The sequence below is a fragment of the Lithobates pipiens genome, unplaced genomic scaffold, assembly GCF_037356315.1.
Source record: "Lithobates pipiens isolate NorthernLeopardFrog02 unplaced genomic scaffold, aLitPip1_a1.2 Scaffold_13, whole genome shotgun sequence".
Lineage (NCBI taxonomy): Eukaryota > Metazoa > Chordata > Amphibia > Anura > Ranidae > Lithobates > Lithobates pipiens.
The window spans coordinates 509,319,139-509,344,616 of NW_027507718.1; the positions used below are offsets into that span (position 1 = coordinate 509,319,139).

Here is a 25,478-nt window from a genome sequence, read left to right on the forward strand (position 1 = left end):
GACTGGAGGGAAAAAAAAACTTTGCAGTACCAATGTACGCTCAACCATCAGCCACTCTGTGATCTCCCTGCTTGGCATAGCAGTTCTTGTGTCTACACCCTTGTTGCTAAACATAGCCTTGTCTAGCATGGCTAGTAATGGTCCAAATGTCCAAATTCATTGTGCTTCCATTATGAGTTCTCAGCAGCACCTCCTCACCTGCTCTTGGAGGCACCTGGGATTCTGCAGCACAAACAGTACCTTTGTCCATTTTATATACATCACATTGGGACTCACTAATGACAGGAATAGTACCATTGGATTGGCGCAGGGCCAATGTGGTGCCTATATTTAAAAACGGAACAAAGTCTTTACCAAGTAACTATAGACCGGTTAGTTTAACTTCTATAGTTGGGAAGATACTGGAGAGATTAATAAAAGACCACATAGACGAGTTCTTGCAGGAAAAAAAATATTTTAAGCAACAGACAGCATGGATTCATGAAAGACAGAAGTTGTCAGACAAACCTGATTTCTTTTTATGAGGGGGTAAGTAAAACCTTGGACAGAGGGGTGGTGGTGGGCGTGGTATACTTGGACTTTGCAAAAGCGTTCGATACAGTTCCGCACACACGGTTCATGTGTAAGGTAAAGTCTACAGGTTTTGAAATATCAGTTTGTAAATGGATAGAAAACTGCCTGAAAGACAGAATTCATAGAGTATCGGTTAATGATTCTTACTCTGAATGGTCTAAGGCAGGGGTGCCCAACCAGGGGCCCGGGGGCCACATGTGGCCCGTGGAGTCCTCTGATCCTGCTCTGGGATGGTGTTTTGACAAGCCCAGAATGCAGGTTGCTGACCCACCATCCCAGAGCATCAGTGTTGTGAATGAAGCCAGCGGTAGAGAAAGCAAGAAGCTGCAGAGCAGAGCCACATAAGCTGATGCTTCCTGTATAGTGCCATCTCCTGTCACAATCGATACCAACTGCACTCTGCCTGGGACAGCAACAGCCAGGGAAAACGAAATAGAAGACTGTTATTGAAGGTGCGTTTGTTGAAATCAGTGTATATATAGGCATATCTGTTCTTCAGTGGTTACAAGGCTGCTGTTAAACTAATCCTGCACCTGCAGGTTACCTGCACTGAGCCATAGACTTCTGTTATTACCTGTGAGTTTGGTGCGCTTTTCAGAAAGTGCACTATACCATCAGGATATAATAGAAGTCTATGGCAAAGTGGCATCTAACCTGCAGGAAAGCCACAAGTGCGCATGACGCATCAGTGTGGAAGCAGCCTTAGAACTAAATCGGACCCTCTATTCACCTCTTACCTTCAATCCAATACGCAAAAAAAAATTAAAAAAAAATAAATAAACAGAAGGGGAACCGCCCCCTTCCGTCAGATTGAATTGTAGGGCCCATAGAGTAGCATGGGCTGTGTCCATATCCGTTCTGCATATGCAGGGTAGATACAGACCTGTCATCCGCCCATTACACTTATTTTGGTCCGCGACTGGTTACCAAATCGCTTCGATGTCCCTTGCTCATCAAAAGGTTGGCCGCCCCTGGTCTAAGGTTATCAGTGGTGTACCCCAAGGTTCAGTGCTGCGACCCTTACTTTTTAATATCTTTATAAATGATATTGGGTCTGAGATCAAAAGTAACATTTCCGTGTTTGCAGATGACACCAAGCTATGCAGTTGAATAACGTCCTTACAGGATGTCTCTAATTTACAAGCCAACCTCAATGCTCTGTCTAATTGGGCGACTATGTGGCAGATGAGGTTTAATGTTGAGAAATGTAAAGTTATGCACTTGGGGGCTAAGAATATGCATGTATTATACATTTTAGGGGGAGTACAACTGGGGGGATCCATAGTCAAGAAGGATCTGGGGGTTTTGGTAGATCATAAGCTCAATAATAGCATGCAATGCAAAGCTGCGGTTTCCAAAGCAAGCAAAGTCCTTTCTTGTATTAGAAGAGGTATGGACTCCAAAGAGAGAGATATCATTTTGCCCTTGTTCAAATAATTAGTAAGACCTCATCTGGAATATGCAGTTCAGTTTTGGGCACCAGTTCTCAAAAAGGATATTGGAGAACTGGAGAAAGTGCAGAGAAGGGCAACCAAACTGATAAGAGGCATGGAGGAGCTCAGCTATGAGGAAAGATTAGAAGAACTTAATTTATTCATTTTTGTTAAGAGGAGATTATATATTTGTACATGTTGATCATATCCCCCATATGATCAACATGTACAAATATATAAGGCTCCATATAGTGAACTTGGTGTTGAGTTATTCACTTTACAGTCAACAAAGAGGGGGCACTTTTTACGTCTAGAGGAAAAGAGATTTCATCTCCAAATATGGAAAGGTTTCTTCACAATAAGAGCTGTGAAAATGTGGAATAGATTCCCTGCAGAGGTGGTTCTGGCCAGCTCAGTAGATTGCTTTAAGAAAGACCTGGATTATTTCCTAAGTGTACATAATATAACTGGGTACTAACATTTATAGGTAAAGTTGATCCAGAGAAAATCCAATTGCCTCTTGGGGGATCAGGAAGGAATTTTTTACCCTGCTTTAGCAAATTGGAACATGCTCTGCTGGGGTTCCTTGCCTTCCTTTGGATCAACTGTGGGTATAGAATTGGGTATATGGGATTGTATGATATTATTTTATTTTTTATTTTTTATTTTTTTTGTGGTTGAACTAGATGGACTTGTGTTTTTTTTCAACCTGACTAACTATGTAACTATGCAACATTGTGCCAACTAGGGAGTGTTTGCCCTTTCTCTGAACAGCGAACATTATGGGGCATTTGCGGCAAATTTGAGCGCCGCAAAATCCCCCATAATTCACTGTGAGTTTGCAGTGTATTGCTGTATGATGATTGGCCAAAGCATGCACCTGACCTGCATTCTTTGACTAATCACAGCATGCTCTGCTGTGAGAGCTATCATTGACCAAAAGCAGGGTGTGGACAACATGGCTTACAGGGAATAAGTCCACGCCCCACACTGTATAAGTCTGCGTGTAATATTGTTTGCATGGACTTAGAGAGAGCTTGAGTTAGATTAAGCAGGCAGGTTATTGAGTGGGATACATAGATGGATAGATACAGTCAGTCTAATATATATATATATATATATATATATATATATATATATTTATATATAAAATATATATTTAGCATAGACTGTATATTCAGTGTATACTCTATAGTCAGTCAGTGCATCAATATATATATATATATATATATATATATATATATATATATATATATATATATATATAATATATATGTATGAGAAGGCCAGTATGGTGGACTGGATTTCTGGGAGGAGCCTGGGGAGGGGGTATTCAAAGCACACCACTCACCTGTGGTCCTTGTCAGTTCCGGTTTGTGATACTTCATGTCTCTAGGCTGGCTATTCCCAGCTCACCTCATGCTTACAAGTCTGTGTGTTCGTTTCCAGGGTGTTGTGGCATCTCTGTTCGTAGTTTTCGTCAGCGGTTCTCGCTCGCTGTTGCAGGTAGGATTCAAACCCTTTTTCATTTATATACGCAAGTTGTGATTCGTTCTGTTCCCTATACCATATCCCTTTTGTAGTTAGCTGTTAGCCCATGCATTTGTAGGTTCCCCCTGCTTTGTTCGTCACCCATCCATGAACATACGATTCGTTCGTAGATCCAAGCCGCTAAGTCGCTTTGGGTCATGTCCCGACATCATTCAGCACAGGCCAGTGCATCCATAGGTTCTCTTTGCTTTGTTCGTCACCCCATCTACGAACATACGATTAGTTCGTAGACCCAAGCTTCCGAGTCACTGTCAGTCCTTGCCCAACATTACTCGGCACAGATGTCGCTGCTTGCAGGTTTCACAGTATATGGGGTTGGAGCCAGCAGGTATTGATTGCACAGGTTCGGAGGCTCATTGAGGTGGTAATTAGCCCACCTGAGTGGTTGGTATGTGTTCAGTTTGGAGGGGTGATGTAGCAACCCTAAGACCCATACACACTGTGCGACATTGTTGTCTGATGTCCTTTAGGTTTACCAGAGCTGTGTAGTGAAGGAGCCTGCCCAATTGCATGCAAATTGAAGCCATTGAGATTGGCCCCATGGTTTTGGGGAATGTTGGGGAGGAGATTATTTAGGGTGTATCCAGCTTTCATTCTACCACAGCCCGTGTCGAGTCCCGCATCGGCTGCACAACATTGCATATCGGTTATTGCATACATTAATTTAAATTACATATTGCACACTCTACAGTCCAATTTGAGTCCAGTTGCATCTACGGCACAGCGATTCACGTCGGTTTCATCACATACACTCTACAGCTTGATTCGCATCCAATCGCATCCGCGGCACATCAATGTGTATCGGGTCTATTTGTACACTCCGCAGGCCGCTTCAAATCTAGTCGTGCCGCCGGCTTAACGATTTAAAACTTCGCCATTTAGTCCCCTCACAGCCCAATCCAAATCTTGTCATGTCGGCAGCATGACGATTCGAATCTTCAGCTCAACATGACATAGCTCATGCACACTGCAGCCATATCTCACTTCATCTATTCGTATGTTTGAATACGGTCGCTTATTCCTACATACTCAATTCTCTGCTATCCTTGTTTTTTCACCTTCCTGAAAAGGCTACTTTCTTGCAATCGTTGCAAGCACGTCTCCAGTGGCACTCAAACCGGCCACTCACTGTCTCTAGTGGCACAACGGCCACTCACCATTTTCTGTCTGTCATTTCTCCCTTAGGTCATTCGACTGCACCAGGTTGGACGTTAATATATATATATATATATATATATATATATATATATATATATATGTGTATATATATATATATATATATATATATATACACATATACATACACATAGATATACACATAGATATACACACACACACATAGATAGAAACACACATGCAGGGATCGCACCAGCTAGGTGTCACATAAACCCTGCAGCACTCTTTCACAAAACGTTCACCTCACATACACGACAGCTACCAGTAGTTACTCAATCCATCCATGCACGTACTCTCAATATTGACGATATGCAACTCAATTTTAGCTATGAGATTTGCAACTTTAGGGATGTCCCTTGTCCCCTATTTTATTTATCCTAACCCTGGAACCCCTGCTAAACAGTATTAAACAAAATCCGGACATCACAGGTGTACATACAGGAGATAAGATTAGCAAATTAGCCGCGTATGCAGACGATATATTACTATTTCTTTCTGATCCACATACCACTCTCCCGATCCTTTTAGAAGAATTTCATCGGTTTGCCCTACTTTCTAACTTCAAAATCAACTTTGATAAATCGTATGCTCTTAACATCTCCCTTAGCCCAACCGTGGTAGCCCAATGCAAAACAAACTTTCCTTTCCAGTGGAATGCAAACGATATTACATACTTAGGTATCAAAATACCAAGAGAGTTAACTAATCTACCGTATATACTCGAGTATAGGCCGACCCGAGTATAAGCCGAGGCCCCCAATTTACCCCCAAAAAACTGGGAAACCTATTGACTCGTGTATAAGCCGAGGGTGAGATATGCCTGTCCATCCCTGTGTGTGTCCGTCCATCCCTCTGTGTCCGTCCATCCCTGTGTGTCCGTCCATCCCTGTGTGTGTGTCCATCCATCCATCCCTGTGTGTGTGTCCATCCATCCATCCCTGTGTGTGTGTCCATCCATCCATCCCTGTGTGTGTGTCCATCCATCCATCCCTGTGTGTGTGTCCATCCATCCATCCCTGTGTGTGTGTGCGTCCATCCATCCATCCATCCCTGTGTGTGTGTGTGTGTGTGTGTGTGTCCATCCATCCATCCATCCCTGTGTGTGTGTGTGTGTCCATCCATCCATCCCTGTGTGTGTGTGTGTGTGTGTGTGTGTGTGTGTGTGTGTGTGTGTGTGTGTGTGTGTGTGTGTGTGTGTGTGTCCGTGCAGCCTTGTGTGTCCAGCCTACCTGTGTCCCGAGCGGTCCCGTCCGGTCCCGTCCCGAGCCTCCGTGTCGTCCCGTCCCGAGCCTCCGTGTCGTCCCGTCCCGAGCCTCCGTGTCGTCCCGTCCCGAGCCTCCGTGTCGTCCCATGCCAGGATCGCCGCTCTTCGTCGGCGCCCTGGCGGCCATTCCCCTGTTCAAAAGCCGCGCCTCCGCCTCCGCCTGTGATAGGCGGAACACTCAATTTCCCAGCAGTCAGTGTTCCGCCTATCACGGACATCGGCTCATCCGAGGATGAGCCGATGTCCGTGATAGGCGGAACACTGACTGCTGGGAAATTGAGTGTTCCGCCTATCACAGGCGGAGGCGGAGGCGCGGCTTTTGAAAGGTAGAATGGCCGCTGTCTGTCTGCTCGACACGCTGTTCGGGCAGTCAGACAGCGGTGACTCGAGTATAAGCCGAGGGGGGCACTTTCAGCCTCAAAAAAGAGGCTGAAAATCTCGGCTTATACTCGAGTATATACGGTATATAATGTTAATTATCCGGCCATCCTCAAAAAGATTAATGACGATTTAAAAAATTGGAATAAACTCCCCGTCTCCTGGTTTGGAAGAGCTGCAATAATAAAAATGAATGTCCTACCACGCATCTTATATGTGTTACAAGCAATACCAATACGTCTCCCCCCAGCTTTCTTTAAGGCGTATAAATCCGCATGCATTAAATTCCTGTGGGGCTCGCACAGACCCAGAGTCAAATATACCCAACTTACCCTTCCTAAACATTTAGGTGGGATCGGTTTACCTGACTTATTTAATTATTACGCTGCTGCACACTTGACCAGAATTGTGGACTGGAACATCCACGCACAACAAAAAGAATGGGTAAATTTAGAGTCCTCCCTCACCAAACTCCCCTTACGCTCTCTACCATGGATAAATCATCTACACCACAAGACAGACGTTGACACACACCCACTCATTGCACCTACGCTACAATGCTTCCGCACTATATGCGCGAAACACTCGATCTCCTCTGTTCCGGGACCGCTTACGCCTTTGAAACTTAATCCAGACTTCCCTCCAGGAATGCATGAGATTTGCAACTTTAGCCAATGCTAGCTGCTTCACCTTTGCGTCACAGGCCACAGAGTACATCCTAAGGTCACGTGGTACCTCAAGCAGCACAACACTTCATGGCTAGGCAAAGTGGATGTCCGATGGCTGGGGCTTCAACTTTCCTCCCACCCATCCCCTCATTGACCTCCTTCTTGATCCATGGATTAACGTCAGGGTTTCACCAGCCTCATCGCGCTACCCCACTTGACCCACGAGTGCAGGAATCTCCTCTCAGCTGCCAGGCATATGGCTGTCTAAAGTGGACATGTCAGATGCATCTTAATTACTGTCCATTTAACCATGTCTCTGGGGGTGGCATGGCATCAAATGGAAGGTGCAAGACCCAAATCAAGTTCTCAGGCTTGACCCAGCAGCTACAGCAGATTGACAATGACATGTAGGACGAATTCCTCATAAACTGTAACGGCATATTCATGTTTTTTACATTAGCTTTGTCACCTCAGGTATTCTCTGATGCCGCAGCCTCCACAGGCTTCACTGCAAATTTTGTCCATCACTGGTTTGTAGGACCATGGCCACCAGAAATCCTTCTAATTCCCCGGTTTGGTCAGTTTCCCTCACTTTTTTAACTATATCCCATTGTGGCACCTGCTCAGGTCTGGGGCCATACCTGGACAGGGCAAACAATGGCTTGCCACAGGCAATCAAGCTATGGCCGAAATTATAAACAAGGCAAGTCCAAGTCGCTCGCCATCATGTCCTTCCTATGCGGCAGATGCAATTGTCTCTGCAGCATCAATTTAATGTTCACTGCGTTTCTATCCGGAGCAGGCACAACGTCTCAGCAAGTGCACTTTCCCTCTTAACTTACTTAATTCATTCAGCATAAACCAAGAGCCGACTCAATCACTTCTCCTATCCCATCCTGGTTGCTGCTGACCATGGGATAAAGACACGCCTTCACAACGCAACCCATCTCGTTAAATCAGGCGTTCTTCCACAACACACAGAAGGCCTGCTTGGAATGCCTAGCCTCATGCCCCGGAGAAGCAACAGGAGACATCAAGCACATCCAGCCTTATTGTTTTACCACATGCAGCTGGCTCTATCTCATAACATCCTCAGGCTATACTTAGCCGGCATCCAGCATTTTGTCCTTACAGGACCCCGGAAAGCCATCATTGTTTGTATATGGCTGGGTATTGCAGAGTATGGCTGGGCATTGCAGGGTATCACAGAGTATGGCTGGGTATTGCAGAGTATGGTTGGGTATTGCAGGGTATCACCGAGTATGGCTGGGTATTGCAGAGTAAGGCTTGGTATTGCAGGGTATCACCGAGTATGGCTGAGTATTGCAGGGTATCCCTGAGTATGGCTGTGTATTGCAGAGTATGGCAGGGTATTGCTGGGTATGGCAGGGTATGGCAGTTTATGACAGAGTATTGGCAGAGTATTGCTGGGTATTGCAGAGTATTGGCAGGGCATTGCAGAGGATTGTATAGAAATTGCCTTTGGTTCATTAACAGGGATAACCACTCCACTTAGGTCTATGCTGCCTCCCAGTAGTTGAATATAGGGAATATTCGTCCTCATAAAAAATGGACAAAAATCACTGCACAATATATATATATATATATATATATATATATATATAATGTATTATAAAAAAGTTGAAAAGAAGGCTATTTCACTCACATTATAGTGTGCCCATATGTCGGCACCAAACTTTGTCAGCAGTTTAGATGGAGATATCATCATTTATTCCTATTATCATCAAAGCGCTGTATGATCCTATTGTGGCGTGTGTTTCAAGCCTCATTGTGGTTTGGCAGGAACTCTATTTATAGTCAAAATTTCATGTTTTGAGACTGATCATTAGTTCTGCTCTACCCAAAGTAATTAATCAGCCATTTTAACTACTGGCATGTCTTGCCCATGCCTAATGGATACAACCTCATTGGTCCTCCTCTCTGGTGTCCCCAGAAGTGAGATTACTCTCAACCACCATTATTGAATCTTCCTACGGTGCATTTTAAATTGAGTTCATCCTACAAAAGACACTGCATGCAGACACCTTTACTCCATCTCTTTACACAAAAGCTTTTAACATGAAACACCTTGCATATGCTATCCCCTATTGCTGATCGCCATTGCACAGCAACCTCCGTGAGCCCTTGTTGAGCTAGCTAAAAATTCTGTACACCTACTCTACAAGGACTTATTTACTCTCCCCCCACATGCAGGATTAAATACATAACACCTGTGCTCATTAAGAGGAACTCTTACTCAGAATTTGCTCACTGCACTGTTCACATATTGTGTTCAGGATTTTAAGGGAGCAGTTTGCCATAGATAGGTCATTCTCTTCGCTTTTATACCTGGGGTCACAGGTTCTTCCAGGGCCTACTGGTTACCTTTTTATTTATTGTGTTCTTTCTTTGCATTGCCTATGCTTTGTATACTTGCTAAGACTAAAGTTTGAGATTGAAAGATATCTGCATTAACATATTCCTTTCTTCTTGTTGACTGAAGAATCCTTAGTAAAATACTCATTTATTTGATACAGTCTGGTGTCTTTGCAATTGCATTCTTTCTTTGAATTATGTCTGAACCCAGAGTGTCAGAGGTGTCAGGAGGCTTGGAAGGTCAGCACAACCTTTGAGGTCAGTAATCCTCCAGCGACCTGTACGAGGATGGCGCTACCCTTATAACATTGATCATCAGTGTTATAAATAATCTTAGTTTTAAAAAAAAATCCTTATCACCACCTCACTATGGTAACACGGCACTGCTCTGGTCACAGTTTATAAAAAAAATGGTAAAAAAAAAAATGGTAAAAAAAAAATGGTAAAAAAAAAAATGTTTTTGTACATACTTTCATCAGTCAGTCAGGCAGTGGCTAAAATAGCCATATCTTCACCTTACTTAACTAAGCTAAAAAAAATGCACTTTGCTAACTTAACCATTCTGTAGACATCTCTAGGGGACTGCAAATGCATTATGTGGGCTCCAAGAGATGCTTACACATACAGTAGTCTTTAATATCCTACAGAAGTCATGCAAACTCCAAAACATTCTCAAAGTACTAAAGCTTGTCCATCCTTTCCTACCTCCTGCACATCCCTTCTGCCTAATTATGCAGTCCATCTTGGTGATAGGTCAATAGGAATGTTAGAGAGAATTAGTGGCAAGCTTCTATCTATGTAGGAATCAGTAGTCAAGTGAAAACACAAACCTCACCATGTTTCCATATCGGTGGTAATCCACCAAACACAAATTCTTTTCCATCAGGAGAAGATGCATTGTAACGTCCAATAAGTGCAAATATAAGTTCAAAATTAAAATGTATTCCAAAACTGTAAATATGATACAACGCGCCCATATCTCCTCTCTCATTAAAATATACTTCTTCTCCAGTGGGATCTTGAAAATGGACTCTTCTTAAAAACTAAAAAAAAACAAAAAACGAAATTGCACAAGACTATACCAAGTCTTTTCCACCGTTCAATATTTTAAACTTAAATTTACATACATATTTATTATTATTTCCTTCTCCAATAAATGAAACAATCATCCAGATTAGGGGATATTGTGGATACATCTAGGGTTTAAATTAGCTTGAAAACACAACATGCAATCAGTTGAACAAAAATATATATATTATATGATACTGTATCATGTAAGGAACCCCTCTCTTCTAGAATATAACACACATAAAACAATATTTACCTTATAAGGGGCCTGTGTTTTTTTGTATAGTTAATATTCAGTGTTGCTGTACCTGCACACAGGACTTAAATAGAATAAAGTGCTCAGTGTACCTATCCATCCAAAAGAATACTTGTGAATTCAGGTACAGATGTTAAATGAAAATATCTGGTTCACAATCAGTGTCTTTATTTATCTCAAAGGTGTTCACTAGAACTGAGATCAGGGCTCTATGCAGGCCACTTGAGTTCCCCCACACCACTCAAACCATCTCTTTATTGCCTTTTATGAAGCCAGATTTGGCACAATTAAGCTGAAACAAAAACAAAGGCCTTCCCAAATGCTTTCCATAAGGTTGGAAGTGTACATGTACAATTGTCTAAAATGTCTTTGAATGGTAATGTTTTTCAATGGAGATTGCATTGATATGTGCCTGATTTTATGGCCATGGTTTTGTAATCAGATGTCCAACATGTTTATATAAATGTGATGGTTTGATGTCCAGAAACGTTTGCCCAAATATATATTAGTGGTGGGATGGAGTCAGTGAACATCAGAGCTAAGAAAAAAATGTATTATTATTGTTTGGGATGCACTACTTTTTCTGCAGTCAGCAGATCTAAGGAAAGGCAATCTGCAATATATGATATGATTTTATATTACTGTATATTTTTTTGTTTGTTTTGTTTTGGATTTAGATATAATTTAAGTAAATTAAAGTGTCCCCCCCAGCAAGAAAAAAAAAAAGAAAGTGCTGTACCTGCTGATGTTTAATATTAGAACACTTACCTGTCCTGTAATCCCGCGATGTTGGCACCCCAGTCAATGTTTCCATTGGCTCTCAGGTGCTTCCGCCACCATTGCCTGTACATTGAACTGTCAGTGAAGCCTTGCAGCTTCACAGCTGTTTCCCTACTGCTCATGTGCAAAGCGTGCTCTGCTTTCTGAATGGCCTGGCGGTGGGGGCAGGAGGAGGGGGGCCAAACCTCTGAGTGATTTTGCTGCAGAAAGATCTCGGAAATGGGGATGGGTACCTGTCAAAAAACAGGTACCTGCTCCCCCCCTCCCCCCTGAAAGGTGCTAAATGTGACTCCGGAGGGGGGAGGAAGCAGATAAGCAGAGCATCCACTTTTCGGTGGAATACTGCTTTAACCAAATGTTGTGGTAAAAATAAGATGTAAAAAAATACATAGCAGTAGTTATGTGTACAAGACAGTAATAAACACATTACCTCTTGCATAAGCTTCAGATTTTTCATGAAGGTGCCTTTGGCATTTCTGGACAAATAGGTTTCCATATTGTGCAAAGAATGTGCCAAGGCATAGACAGCTTTATACACATGGTATGTGGTTCCAAAAGGTTTAACGTTTTTCCAGAAGTCAGGAATAGCATTACATTTATGAAGTTTAACTTTGAATGTATCTTCATATATCCTATTGAAATATGAATCTGATGTTAAACAATTGTAGCAGGATGCTAAAATATGTTCTAGTAAAAAGTCATCAGTACAATTGGCAGAGGTAACATTTTGCAACGATTCCTTTAAACGTGGTATACTTTTTTTAGGTGGTGTAAATAGTACGCTTCCATGGTATGGTTTTTTATGTCGGTGAAGAAACTTCTCAACAGTCCATGTTACTGGCATAATAAATGTCTTACTCTGAATGTTGCATTCCAATTCTAGAAAGTACTTCACGGAATATGAAGCTTTCCCACAAAGTACAACAACTTGGGAAGTTGAATTGTTTAGAATCTCTGCTTTCTCATAAAATACATTTCTGATTTGATTTTCTTGATCATTTGGAATTTTAATAATAAACTCAATGCAGATATCATGGCTGGCAGCGCTCAATATTAACTCCTGAGTCTGACTATCTCCATAATCATCATCGGATGCGATGACACCAATCCATGTCCAGCCAAAGTGTTTGAGTAGCTTAACAACTGCCAGAAATTGAATGTGATCACTGGGCAGGGTATGGAAGAAGGATGTATAGAGTTGTCTGTTGGTCAGTGCAGCATAGGGTGCTCCGTAGCTGATCTAAATAAATAATAGGAGAATTTTGTGATATTAACATTCCAGTATTAACTATACAGGACATTTTATTTAAAAAAAAAGCAAAAATACAATAATTGTTGTGCTAGGGTGTTCCAGCAGGCAAAGCTGTGTCATCTGGGATGATGAAAAAATGTGGTGCCAGAATACTGAAAAAAATAGTCCAAGTTCTAACCAGTGAGGAGCAAAGAGTCACTATTGGAATTGTATTTGTAGATATAATACAAGGATCCATAGCCTTGGTAATGACCACAGGGAGTACATCTGACACAGGGAAGGCAGCATGCTGAAGAGCAGAAGAAACTCTGGGATGAATACAAAAGACCATGCCTGATGAAGGAGCATGCATGCTCCGAACGCATGCACATCACAGCCTCTTTCCCAGAGACCAGGGACCTCTTGTATGACGGCTTCCTCCTACACCCTTCACATCTAGCCAGGGACACCGGAAACCACAGCGCTTCCTGGTTACTGCACTGGATCCCTGATGGCCATCTGCTGCTCATAAAGATGTGGCTACTTTTATCCTATTTCCAGTGAGTGCAATTCTACTCAATTAAATGTGTTATTAATATTGCTGCACTTAGATAGGCGCTGCTTGTCTGTCTTTTATTTTAAAAAAAAGCAGAAGCTCTCCTTGACCCAACTGTTCTGAATTGGAAAAGCTTTAGCACTACCTGGCAATGAAGTAGCTTGCCCTGCCCTATCCCAACTCCTACACTCCTACCAAATGAGGCAGCCTATAACAATGATTAACCAATCGGGATGCGTGGATACAGAAAAAAGTTGGAAAGCTCTGACACTAAACAGAAGTGTTGGATAGGGATGGGGTTTGAGATAATCACTACTGAGATCGTTGCTGCCAACCTACCAGATTGAAATTGACTTACACAATGCCCAAAATTTACTGGCACAGCTCCCCCCCCAAAAAATGACATGCCAAATGTGGCATGTCAGGGGGTCACCTTCCCTTAAAACAGAAGTTCACTTTTTGGGTGGAACTCCGCTTTAAGGCAAAAAACGTTTTTTTTATTTAAAATGCCTTGTAACATTATTTCCCCCCAATCCCCCTTGGCATTTTTTGTGTTTTTTTTGCCTCACAACTTAGAATTAACATGGATTGTTTGAGGATTTGCATCATTTAATTTACAGAACATGCCCACAACTTTGAAGATTTTTTTTTTATTATTATGAAGCAAACAACAAATTGGACAACATAACAGAAAAAGTCAATGTACATAACTATTCACTCCCCTAAAGTCAATACTTTGTAGAGCCACCTTTTGCAGCTATCACAGCTCCAAGTCACTTTGGATAAGTCTCTATGAGCTTGCCACAACTTACCACTGGGATTTTTGCACATTTCTCCTTGCAAAACTGCTCCAGCTCCTTCAAGTTGGATAGTTTGCACTTGTGAACAGCAATCTTAAACCACTCAAGTGTTGCTTTAGCAGTGTGTTTGGGGTCATTTTCCTGCTGGAAGGTGAACCTCTGTCCTAGCCTCAAATCAAACACAGAGTGGTACAGGTTTTTCTCAAGAATATCCCTGTATTTAGCACCATCCATCTTTCCCTCAACTCTGACCAGTTTCCTAGTCCGGACTGCTGAAAAACATCCCCACAGCAGGATGCTGCCATTACCATGTTTCACTGTGGGGATGGTGTTCTTTGGGTATGTGATATGTTCGGTTTGCGCCAGACATAACGTTTTCTTTGATGGCCAAAAAGTTCAATTTTAGTGTCATCAGATCAGAGCACCTTCCTCCATACATTTTGGGAGTCTCTCACATGCCTTTTTACAAACTCAAAATGTGGCATTTTGTTTTTTGCTGAAAGTAATGGCTTTCTTCTGCCCACTCTGCCATAAAGCCCAACTCTATGGAGCGTACGGCTTATTGACGTCCTATGTACAGGTACTCCACTCTCTGCTGTGGAACTCTCTTCCAGGGTTACTTTAGGTCTCCGTGCTGCCTCTCTGATTAATGCCCTCCTTGCCTGGTCCGTGAGTTTTGGTGTGCGGCTGTCTCTTTCTGTATGTTCTTTCCATTTGGTTATAATAGATTTGATGTGTTCCTAGGGATGATCAAACATTTGGATATTTTTTTATAACCTAACCTTGACTTGTACTTCTCAACAACATTGTCCCTTACTTGTTTGGAGAGTTCCCTGGTCTTCATGGCAGTGTTTGGTTAGTGGTGTCTCTTGGTTAGGTGTTGCAGCCTCTGGGGCCTTTCAAAAAGGTGTGTATATGTAATGACAGATCATGTGACACTAATGCTGCATACATACGACCGGACTTTCCGGCAGACTAGGTCCGACGGTCTTCCCGACTGACTTTTCAGCGGAGTTCCGACGGACATTCCGAGTGAACGGACTTGGACACACACTATCATATCAAAGTCCGATGGATTAGAACGTGATGAGAATAAGGAAGTTCAAAGCTAGTAGCCAATAGCTGCCCTAGCGTCGGTTTTCATCCGTTGGACTAGCATACAGACGGACTGATTTTTCGACCAGACTCAAATCCATCGGGAAGATTTGAAACATGTTCTAAATCTAAAGTCCGTCTGATTTTTCAACAGCAAAGGTCTGATGAAGCCCGCACACGATCGAATTGTCCAAATGATTCGTTCTGTCGGACCTTTGCTGTCAAAAAGTCCGGTCGTGTGTACACGGCATTAGATTGCACACAGGTGGACATCATTTCACGAATTATGTGACTTCTGAAGGTAATTGGTTGCACCAGAGCTTTTCATGGGCTTCATAACAAAGGGGGTGATTACATACGCACACGCAAATTATCAGTTTTCTATTTCTGAAAAAATAGAATTTTTATATACAGCTTACCTGTAAAATCCTTTTCTTGAGAGTACATCACGGGACACAGGAGCTTCATTACATAGTGGGTTATATAGGCACCTCTGGTGATTGGACACTGGTTAACCCCCAATTAAGGAGAATTCCTCCCCTATATAACCCCTCCCATATGGGAAGCACCTCAGTTTTGTAGCAAGCAATAGGAAACCACGCAAAACCCAAGAGGGGCGGGAGCCCTGTGTCCCGTGATGTACTCCCAAGAAAAGGATTTTACAGGTAAGCTGTATATAAAAATCCTATTTTCTTGATCATACATCACGGATACAGGAGCTTCATTACATAGTGGGATGTCCCAAAGCAATGCTCAGATTGAGGGGAGGGAAACACAGATCATAATTATAGACTGCCATGGACTGGAGGACCTAAACTGCAGCCTGCAGTACAGTGCGCTCAAAGGCGATATACTCTTGCCCTCTGACATCCACCTGATAGAATCTGGTGAATGTGTGGACTGATGACCAAGTTGCAGCCTTACAGATCTGAGCCAGGGAGGCCTGGTGATGCACTGCCCAAGAAGCACTTACAGCCCTAGTTGAGTGCGCTTTCACTTGAAAAGGAGGGATCTTCCCTTTAACACTATAGGCCTGAGAAATAATCTGTCTAATCCACCTTGAGAGAGTGGATTTTGATGCCGCCTGGCCCTTCCTAGGGCCTTCCGGCAAAATAAATAAGCAATCAGTTTTCCTTATCTGAGCAGTTGCCTGGAGATAGATACCGATTGCCCTTACCACATCCAAAGTGTGCAAAGATTCTTCTTCTGCGGACTGTGGGTCTGGAAAAAAGGATGGTAGGATTACATGTTGATTCAAATGGAATCCTGAAACCACCTTAGGCAGAAAGGACCTGTTGGGATGCATTACCACCCGGTCCTTATGAATAATTAGATACGGTTCCTTGCTGGAGAGAGCTGCTAGCTCTGACACTCTCCTAGCCGAGGAAATGGCTACCAAGAAAAAACAATTTTTTAGTCAAAAGAACTAATGAAGCCAGATGCAAAGGTTCAAATGGTTGCCCCTGCAAAGCTGAGAGAACCAAATTCAGATCCCATGGGAATACCGGAGGTTTGACTGGCGGTCTTATCCGCATGGCCCCCTGGATGAAAGCCCGCACCAGGGAATGTGATGCAAGTGGCTTCTGAAAAAACACTGACAAGGCCGAAATCTGCACCTTGATAGTGCTTACGGCCAAATTCATTTCTAGGCCTGACTGGAGAAAAGGCCAAGATCCTGCTAATGACATACTTTCTAGGATGCCGTTCCCTGAGTTCACACGAGAAAACATATGCCTTCCAGATTTTGTAGTAAATAAGCCTGGAGGCCGGCTTTCTGGCATTGACCAGAGTAGAAAGGAATGGCCCCGAAAGCCCACGATCCCTCAGAATGTGGGTCTCAGCAGCCAAACCGTCAAATTCAGACTGTGTAAAGCAGGATGGTAAATTGGACCCTGTGAGGGCATATCTGGCCGGAGAGAAAGGATCCATGGCCTGCCTACTGCAAACTTAATGATCTCTGCGTACCAAGGTCGCCTGGGCCAAGCCGGGGCTACCAAAAGCACCGACTTTGTTTCCTTCTTGATTCTTCCCAGGAACCGTGACAGAAGCGGGCACGGGGGGAAGGCATAAATTAGATTGTACTGATCCCAGGGAACTGTCAGAGCATCCGACCCCTGAGCAAGAACATCTCTTGTCCTTGACACGAATTTGTCCAGCTTACTGTTGAATCTGGACGCAAACAGATCTACGTCTGGAGTACCCCACCTGCGACATATGTTCTGAAACACGTCGGGGTGCAGAGCCCATTCTCTTGGGCACAACTGCTGGCGGCTCAGAAAATCCGCCTGCCAATTTTCCACTCCTGGAATGAGGACTGCAGAAAGGGATGGAACATGCCTTTCTGCCCCAGGCAAGTATGAGATTCACCTCTTTTTGTGCAACCAGACTCCTGGTACCACCCTGGTGATTGATATAGGCCACTGCTGTGGCATTGTCGGACTGAACCCGAACAGGGAGATCCCGTAGTCTGTAAGACCACTTTATGAGAGCCATATAAACTGCCTGGATCTCCAAGACATTTATGGGCAATAGCTTCTCGATCGCAGACCATTTCCCCTGCGAGCACGTCTCCTCCAACACTGCTCCCCAGCCCGTCAGGCTGGCATCTGTCGTAATAATCTTCCATGGAAGAGGAAGAAAAGTTTTGCCTTTCAGCAAATTCTCAGTTTGTAACCCTGGGGACAGACACATAGGAAGATCCAAGGCCTGGGGCTTCCTGTTCCAAGCCGCAAGGATGCATCTTTGCAGAGGCCTTGAGTGGAACTGGGCGAATGGAACGGCCTTGAAGGAGGCAACCATTTTCCCTAACAGTCTCATGCACAACCGAATGGGGAAGATCTTCTGCCCAGAATTAGGTGCACCAGAGCCCCAATGGCCAAGGCCTTTGGCCTTGGTAGAAACACCCCGCCTTGAGCGGTGTCAATGACCATACCCAGGTACTCCAACCTGGTAGCAGGCTGTAGGGATGATTTTTCTAGATTTATAATCCAACCTAGGCGTTCCAGGTGGTCTAGTGTTCTGGTAACATTGTGGTTCAGGAGTGCTACTGTTTTCTCTATGAGAAGCAAATCGTCTAGATACGCCATGACGGCTATACCCCGAGCTCTTAGGTTTGCCAAGAGAGGGTCTAGAATCTTTGTGAAGACTCGAGGAGCCGTAGCGAGCCCGAACGGCAAAGCCACAAATTGAAAATGGTGCTGCTCTACCGCGAACCTTAGATACTTTTGGTGTGCGGAAAATATTGGCACATCAAGATATGCATCCTTGATATCTATTGATGCCATAAACTCTCCCCCTTGCAGGGAGGAGACCACAGCGCGTATTGACTGCATTCGGAAGGACCGGGTGCGTAAAAACCGGTTCAGATCCTTCAGATCCAGGATAGGTCTGACATCTCCATTTGGCTTTGGAACGGTGAAGAGATTCGAGTAAAAGCCTGAACCCTGTTCTTTTGGGTCCACTTACACTATCACCCCCTGGGATAGTAAGTGATCTAAGGCCAGGAATAGCAGTCTTTGCTTCACTGGATCCTGGGGGATCCTTGACCTTAGAAAGCGAGAAGGTGGAATCTCCCGAAACTCTAGCTTGTAGCCCAGAGATACAGAGGAGACTACCCACTTGTCCCGGATCTCTTCCCGCCAGGCTTCTGCAAACTGCAGGAGCCTTCCCCCCACTCGGCCGAGCGGGGGGCACCCCTTCACAAGGAAGCTTTTGGGCTCTGCTTGGCAGGCTTTCGCCCCCAAGTCTTTTTCTGCCCCTGGGCCCGGCCTTGAGCCTTTCCTGTAGAGGGAGGTTGGGAAGGCCGTCGCCACTGCTTAGAGCTTGATGCTCCGGGAGAGAGAGAACGCCTAAATGATGGACGTTTGCTCCTTTTGATTGGAAGGAGAGTAGATTTACCCCCTGAAATTCTTTGGACGAACTTGTCTAATTCTTCTCCAAATAAACGTTCCCCCTTAAACGGGAACCCAATCAAATGCTTCTTGCATGGTAGCTCAGCTGCCCAATTTTTTAGCCATAGGGCCCTTCGCATGTGTATCAAAAGGAGAGACAAACGAGATGCTTGTTGGACAGAATCCAAAATTGCATCAATCATAAAACACAGAATTTGAGGTATTTCTGCATAGTTCTCCACTTCCTCACTGGGAAGGAGGCCAAGCATCTGCTTAACTTGTTCCTTGAGGAACTGACACAACCCCGCGGCTGCGACTGTAGGTTGCACTACTGCGCCAGTCATGGAAAAGGAGGCTTTCAATAAGGTTTCCAGCTTCTTATCAGTTGGATCCTTAAATACCTGAGCATTATCCAAAGGACAGGTCAGGTTTCTATTCACGCAAGAAACAGCCGCATCGACAGATGGGACCGCCCATTTCTTGACAAAACTTTCCTCCAGAGGATAAAGCATAGAAAACCTTTTAGGAGGAGCAAACAGTTTATCGAGATGTCCCCAATCCTCATACAACAATTTATCCATTAAGGGATGAATTGGAAAGGAAAAGGCAGTCTGTGGGATTTTCCTGAATCCGAGGGAAGAAACAGAGGACGTAGCGACCTCAACAGCAGACATTCTGAATGTGGTACGCACCAATTCAGTATAATATTGCACCTGTTTTCTGAGTGCCTGGGAGGAGGGGACTCTCTCCTCTTCCTCTGATTCATCCGACTGCTCGTGATCCCTGTCCCAAGATAGGGATCTCTCTTCATTGTCAGAGGTGTCATCTGAAAGAGGAATCTCAGCAGAGGGAGGGGATCTACCCCTTTTCCTGCTATCTTTCAGGGAAGCTGAAATAAAATTCATGATTCTCCCTTCAAAACCCTCCAATGTAGCCCTAAGGGAGTCCTCAGTGACATATACCGGGGCTGAAATATTAGGAGAGGCTGCAAAACCTGACAGGGGCACTGTGAGGCTGGCTCCAGTCTTGCAGGGGGGGATGGTAACCTACAGGCATTTTAAAACCCCTAGACCTAGGCGGTGATTTACCAGTGCCTTTGTTACCTCCCCCTGAGACCCTCTTACGAGGAGACATAGTCCTAAGCTACAAAGCAGAGGTACTAGTACAAAGTGCAATCACTGTTGTGCTCAAAGTCTCACAATAAATATATATGCTTAAACTGCGCAACCTGATGCTGAGTAGGTGTCTTAGGTTTGCCTGGATCCAATCCCTTGGGATGCTTACTGCCCACAGCTCCTGTGTCTCCACTTACAGCCCCTTGGCGCTCTGGGCTTTTTTTAAATTGCCGCCTGGCGCCTGCGCAGTACAGCGCCGTGCACACCAATGTGCACGGCTCGCAACCACACTCCCCCCTCCATTAGCACGGGAGCGCGCTTAGCGCGTGTGCACAAGGACCACTGAACATTCAGGGGGTAGGGGGCCACCATCAGAGCTGCGCAGGACCCCCAGACTACATGGGACCCCTGTATTACCTTTATTGTGGCAGGGAGTGCAGTGGAAACGTGAGTCATCTGGGAGAACCAGGCTTCACTGAGCGTGTGTATCTGAAAGGCATGCAAGTATGCATTAGGCTGCTCTTACTCCCTCTAGTGGTGGAAACCAGGTAAGACATACAACTACTCAACTCAACTACACTTTTTTTGGGGTTCCTTCTCAGAAGAACCTCCTACCTGGGCCTTGTAAAAGACTCTGCCAGAAACTTTCGTGCCACTATGTAAATAGTACACCAAGTCTTGTTTTCCAAGAGCCCAGTCTTCCAATAGGAGAGGACTTACAGGCAAAACCTAGTTTCTTCAGATGACGAGGCCCGGGTACCATACCATCTTGGGAGTCAAAATATCGGCCCGAAATATGGATCCGGTTTGTTGTAGCCCTTAGGCCCCTGCAGGGACCTGCACAGAGCTTTCTTCAGAGCACATGTTTTACGTGACCAACCACCATAGACACTGGCGAAAAAACTGAGGTGCCTCCCATATGGGAGGGGTTATATAGGGGAGGAATTCTCCTTAATTGGCGGTTAACCAGTGTCCAATCACCAGAGGTGCCTATATAACCCACTATGTGATGAAGCTCCTGTGTCCCGTGATGTATGATCAAGAAATATGTTTATGTATATATTTTTCTAATTTCACTTCACCGACTTAGACTATTGTGTTCTGAACCATCACATATAATTTTGATTTAAAAAAAAATTGAACCAAAGGCTGTGATGTAACAAAATAGGTAAAAAGCCAAGGGCTATGAATACTTTTGCAAGGCACTGTCATTTTTGATATAGTAAGTCGATCAGGGACAGGACACAGGAGGGCAAGAAATTATAATGGGCGTCGCACACACATGAAACTGACTCTCACAGTGACACTAACAGTAGTGTGCAGCACCACAGATCACTGACACGCCACGTCCCCTCCTGAGTTACACTGACAGCCTCTCTCCACACCAGGTGGTCCCTCCATTCCAAACAGCACTGACAGTTCCGATCCTAGCTTGCCTTGCTCCCGTCCCGCAGACCCGCACACAAGGCTCTGGCTGCTTCACTTGGCTCCCTTGCACCATGACATAACATGACATGCTCAGGCACCGCCCCTGCCAGTCCAGTCCCCTGCTGGCACTGACCGAACACACTGTAGCAGGCACTAGGCTGGCTCCAGACTGGAATTGACCATGCACATGACTTTTGCTGGCAGAATTTCCGCTCGTGTGTACGGGGCATAAGTTGCATATTGCAAGGGTATTTTCTCTAGAACTTAGTTAATGTGATATTGATGGTTAATTGTGATAGTTAATGTGTAATGAAATTAGTTAATGTGATGAAATTGTACTTTTCTAAGAATACTCAATCACATGCAAGGAAAAATAATGTTATGTGTGTTGCCCTTCGATGTGCACGTTAGTGCAAAGGCTAGTTATAGGTTGGGGTTGTTGCCACTTTTTTGTACAGTTGGTCGAATTGGATGCAGGGACTCACTGGATGTCTTCAGCTGCCATTGCGCTCTTGCTTGGCTTCCTGTGCATCCCTTTCATCCATGTGCCTTAAAGGAGGGGTTGGCTCCCTCCAGGCAAGCCTGCCATCTTCTATTCACTGCTATATGTCTACCAACTTGAAGACTCTGAAAATGATAGTGTTAGGACCATAGTATACAGTGGAGCATTGAGGCAGGCACTTTGGCTTACACATATATTTATAATTGTGTACAAACAAAACCCTCAGTTTTTAATGTGAATTGTTAAACAGGGTCATTTTTTTTTTTTTTTTTTTTTGCAGGCTAGCTGGTAGGTGTGCTGGGAAATCTTAGTTTGTGAAAAAAAAAAAATAATTCTGCTTGCACATGATTGGATGATGGAAGTCAGCAGAACTTTACCTCATTCACTAGTCTTTGGGGAAAACTCCCCTGCAAAGTCTATTTTGCATTGTCTAGATAAGTGAACGAGACACTCAATTGTCTACTGGTAAGCACCATAACCAAGATACCTCCCTGGCAGGTTTACATTAAAATCACCACCTTTCCAACATCCCCAGGAGCAATTACATACAAGACAAATTAAGGAGACATATTCCAATTTGATTCAATATTGATCAAATTCTAACTAAGATTACATTGTTTTTTAATAGAAAAAAAATACATCTGTTAATGGAGATAATCATCCTATGTCAATGACTGATCCCTTCTAGTGAGCTGGACCCAATCGAAAAAAGTGTCCTTTGCCTTTTATTTCCATTCTAGTACCCATGTTAAATATATTGACTAATTTGTAACAATAATTTATTCTCACCTGTGAGACTCCATATAGATTTAGCACCTGTGCTATGTGCATAGATATTTGTGAAGACCAATCTCCAATAACACCAGCCAGTTTATATTGATCCATACAGGAGTAGTTTGGAACTGAGGCCTTGGCTCCAGACAGGATGTTCAAGACACTCTCTATGGCCCTATTCACATCATTACAGGAATCATATATGTGATATCCCAGAGTCACATTGGGTAAAATATTGGGGTTCTTGTTTATCTCATCTATGGCAAATATAAAAGCAATTATATATTTGTAGTTTTGAAAGGAAGGTCTGGAAAAGAGATGAAAAAAAATGCATGATGAAGTACTACAAACAAATACACTTGTGAAGAATGTATGGTAATAGCCAGGTAGCTTTGACACTCAGAGTGACAGAGGGTGAGAGGTCAGTTGCTGCCATGCTAACTATATAACTCCCCAAAAAAAAGATATTTTTGAATTGTGGTATAGCACCACAGAAAATATTTATAGATAATAATTTTAGGAGGCCTATTTTCATTCTCGGGGACCCTATGCAGTGGCAATGAAAAAAATACATATTTTTCTTACCTTATTTCAGTAATATCAGCATGTTCCTCATATTTACTACTTTACACACTCTCTGACATCATTTTAACATATTTTTTGTGCTCAGGGGCACAAAGGGCTTTCAGTCACATGACCACTGTGATTAGATGCCACAGCGGTTACATAATTGTGAGCCAGTACCACCAGTTCCTGATCATTCCTAGAAATGGATGAGGGGGTGTGGGATCCGGATGAGAGGGGGGTGTGAACGGATGAGGTTCTGAGTGGACATCTGTGAGAGAGCTCCTGATATGCTCCTATGATGCTTACTCTGATGACCGGAGATAGTCGGAGATAGCCGAGCGGAGGCCGCTGGTTGCTGTTTCAGCTGACTCAGCCAAGGATGGATTGGAGGACGGAGGACTGGAAAGTGTTGGGAGATTACAGCGTCACTTGGCTTCAGTGTGGAGCACGGAGTGTGGTGAGTGGAGAGGGGCTGCCATCCTGTCATCCTGTTTTACCCGGCCTCCCGCTCGGTCCTTTGATCCTGGCTCGGCCCGGCTTCTTTGCCAGTTATAAAGGCAACATTAATTTGCATTAATCTGCGATAGCCTGCTGTGTCCTTTGATGCTGTTTCCCAGCTCCCGGTTCTCAGCTCCTGAGGTGCTCAGTTGGTATTCTGCATTATCCTGAGCTTTTCTGCCTGTTGGCTGCTTGTTTGTCTATTGGTTCATCAGTTGCTGGTAACTGTGTGTGATGTCATAAGGACATATAAATTAAAAGAAATTGGAAGAGACTGACCATATATCCTTTTGTGGATGGACGGCTGAGCTTCAGTTCCTGACCCAGTGGTGTGAGCAGCGGTCTTCGTGCTACACCCTGAGGTATGTCTATGGAAAAAAAAAATCTCTGACTTGTTTGGGACTCCTCAGCTGCATACATGCCTGGATATATAAGTGGTTCTTGAGTTATGTGTAAAGACAGTTCCTCTGGCTATTGATTGATGTGTTTTTCATTCAGATTCAGTTTCCTCCTTTTTTTTACTCCTTTTTTTTTTGCTTACCGTATCTCAAACATTTAATTTGCCAGTGATAGGGTTACTGGTAATAAATACTGTCGTTATCTCTGGGGATAAGGAATGCTTTTTCATTCATTCATTTTTCATTCATTTATTTATTTATTTTCCTGGCTGGTGATAGATGTCTCAGCCTCAGATTCATTCAGTTACATCAAGTAAGCTAGAATCAGACTCAATTGATGCAACAGTTATTTACCCTACAAGGAAAGGAAAAACAGTAAAAACAGGGATGACCGCTACCTGTACCTTGAAGTCATCTAATGATGCACTGACTACCTTTGTGGGAGATTCCTCTTTGGCTGCAGCTATTTTGGCAGCCATTGTGGAGTGCAAAGAGACTCTTAAGGGGCAGATGGATCTTATAGCTTCTGATGTTTCCCATATCCATCAGGAATTAGATGGGTTTAAAGCCAGGGTCTCTGAGGTGGAAAGTAGGGTCTCCACATTGGAAGATTCAACTCAGTGTGACTCTAAAGAGCTGAGGGTACTGTAGTTACAAGTTAGACATCTGCAGAAACAGGCCATTGATACTGAAAACCATCTTAGAAGGAATAATATTCATATCTTGGGTCTACCTGAAAGACCAGAAGGGAACAAACCAACAGAATTTGCAGAGCAATTACTTATTAATTTTTTGGGCCTGGGTAATATGCAAACCACCTTTGCGTTGGAGCGGGCACATAGAATCCCATTAAAACTATCTAAACCGGGGAAACAAAACAAAAATGGAGAGATCAAAAATTAAGGTACCACTTCCCAAATATTATGTATTAAAGAGAGAACAGGGAAAGAACCAAAAAGGGGGCTGGAGGGTAATCAACCCTGGGACTTTAAACGGTACCAAATAGAGTCAGTCAAAGCATTCAAATATAATAGATTATTATTTTTATTCACAAAAAAATAAAAACAAGGAAAAGACATCGATAAAAATATCAATACATCA

General features: G+C 43.7%; 1 protein-coding gene across 1 annotated transcript in view; it reads right to left on the reverse strand.

Annotated features, from left to right (window-relative positions):
- Positions 1 to 24,534, reverse strand: part of LOC143975925 (extracellular calcium-sensing receptor-like) — a 107,523-nt gene extending 82,989 nt beyond the window's left edge. The window contains exons 1-4 of the mRNA XM_077478458.1: positions 24,521 to 24,534; positions 22,930 to 23,221; positions 11,954 to 12,763; positions 10,250 to 10,462 (exon numbers count right to left, since the gene is read on the reverse strand). Of these exons, the coding sequence (XP_077334584.1) occupies positions 10,250 to 10,462; positions 11,954 to 12,763; positions 22,930 to 23,221; positions 24,521 to 24,534 (1,329 nt within the window). The remainder of the gene's footprint in view (positions 1 to 10,249; positions 10,463 to 11,953; positions 12,764 to 22,929; positions 23,222 to 24,520) is intronic.
- Between the last annotated feature and the right edge of the window lie 944 nt (positions 24,535 to 25,478).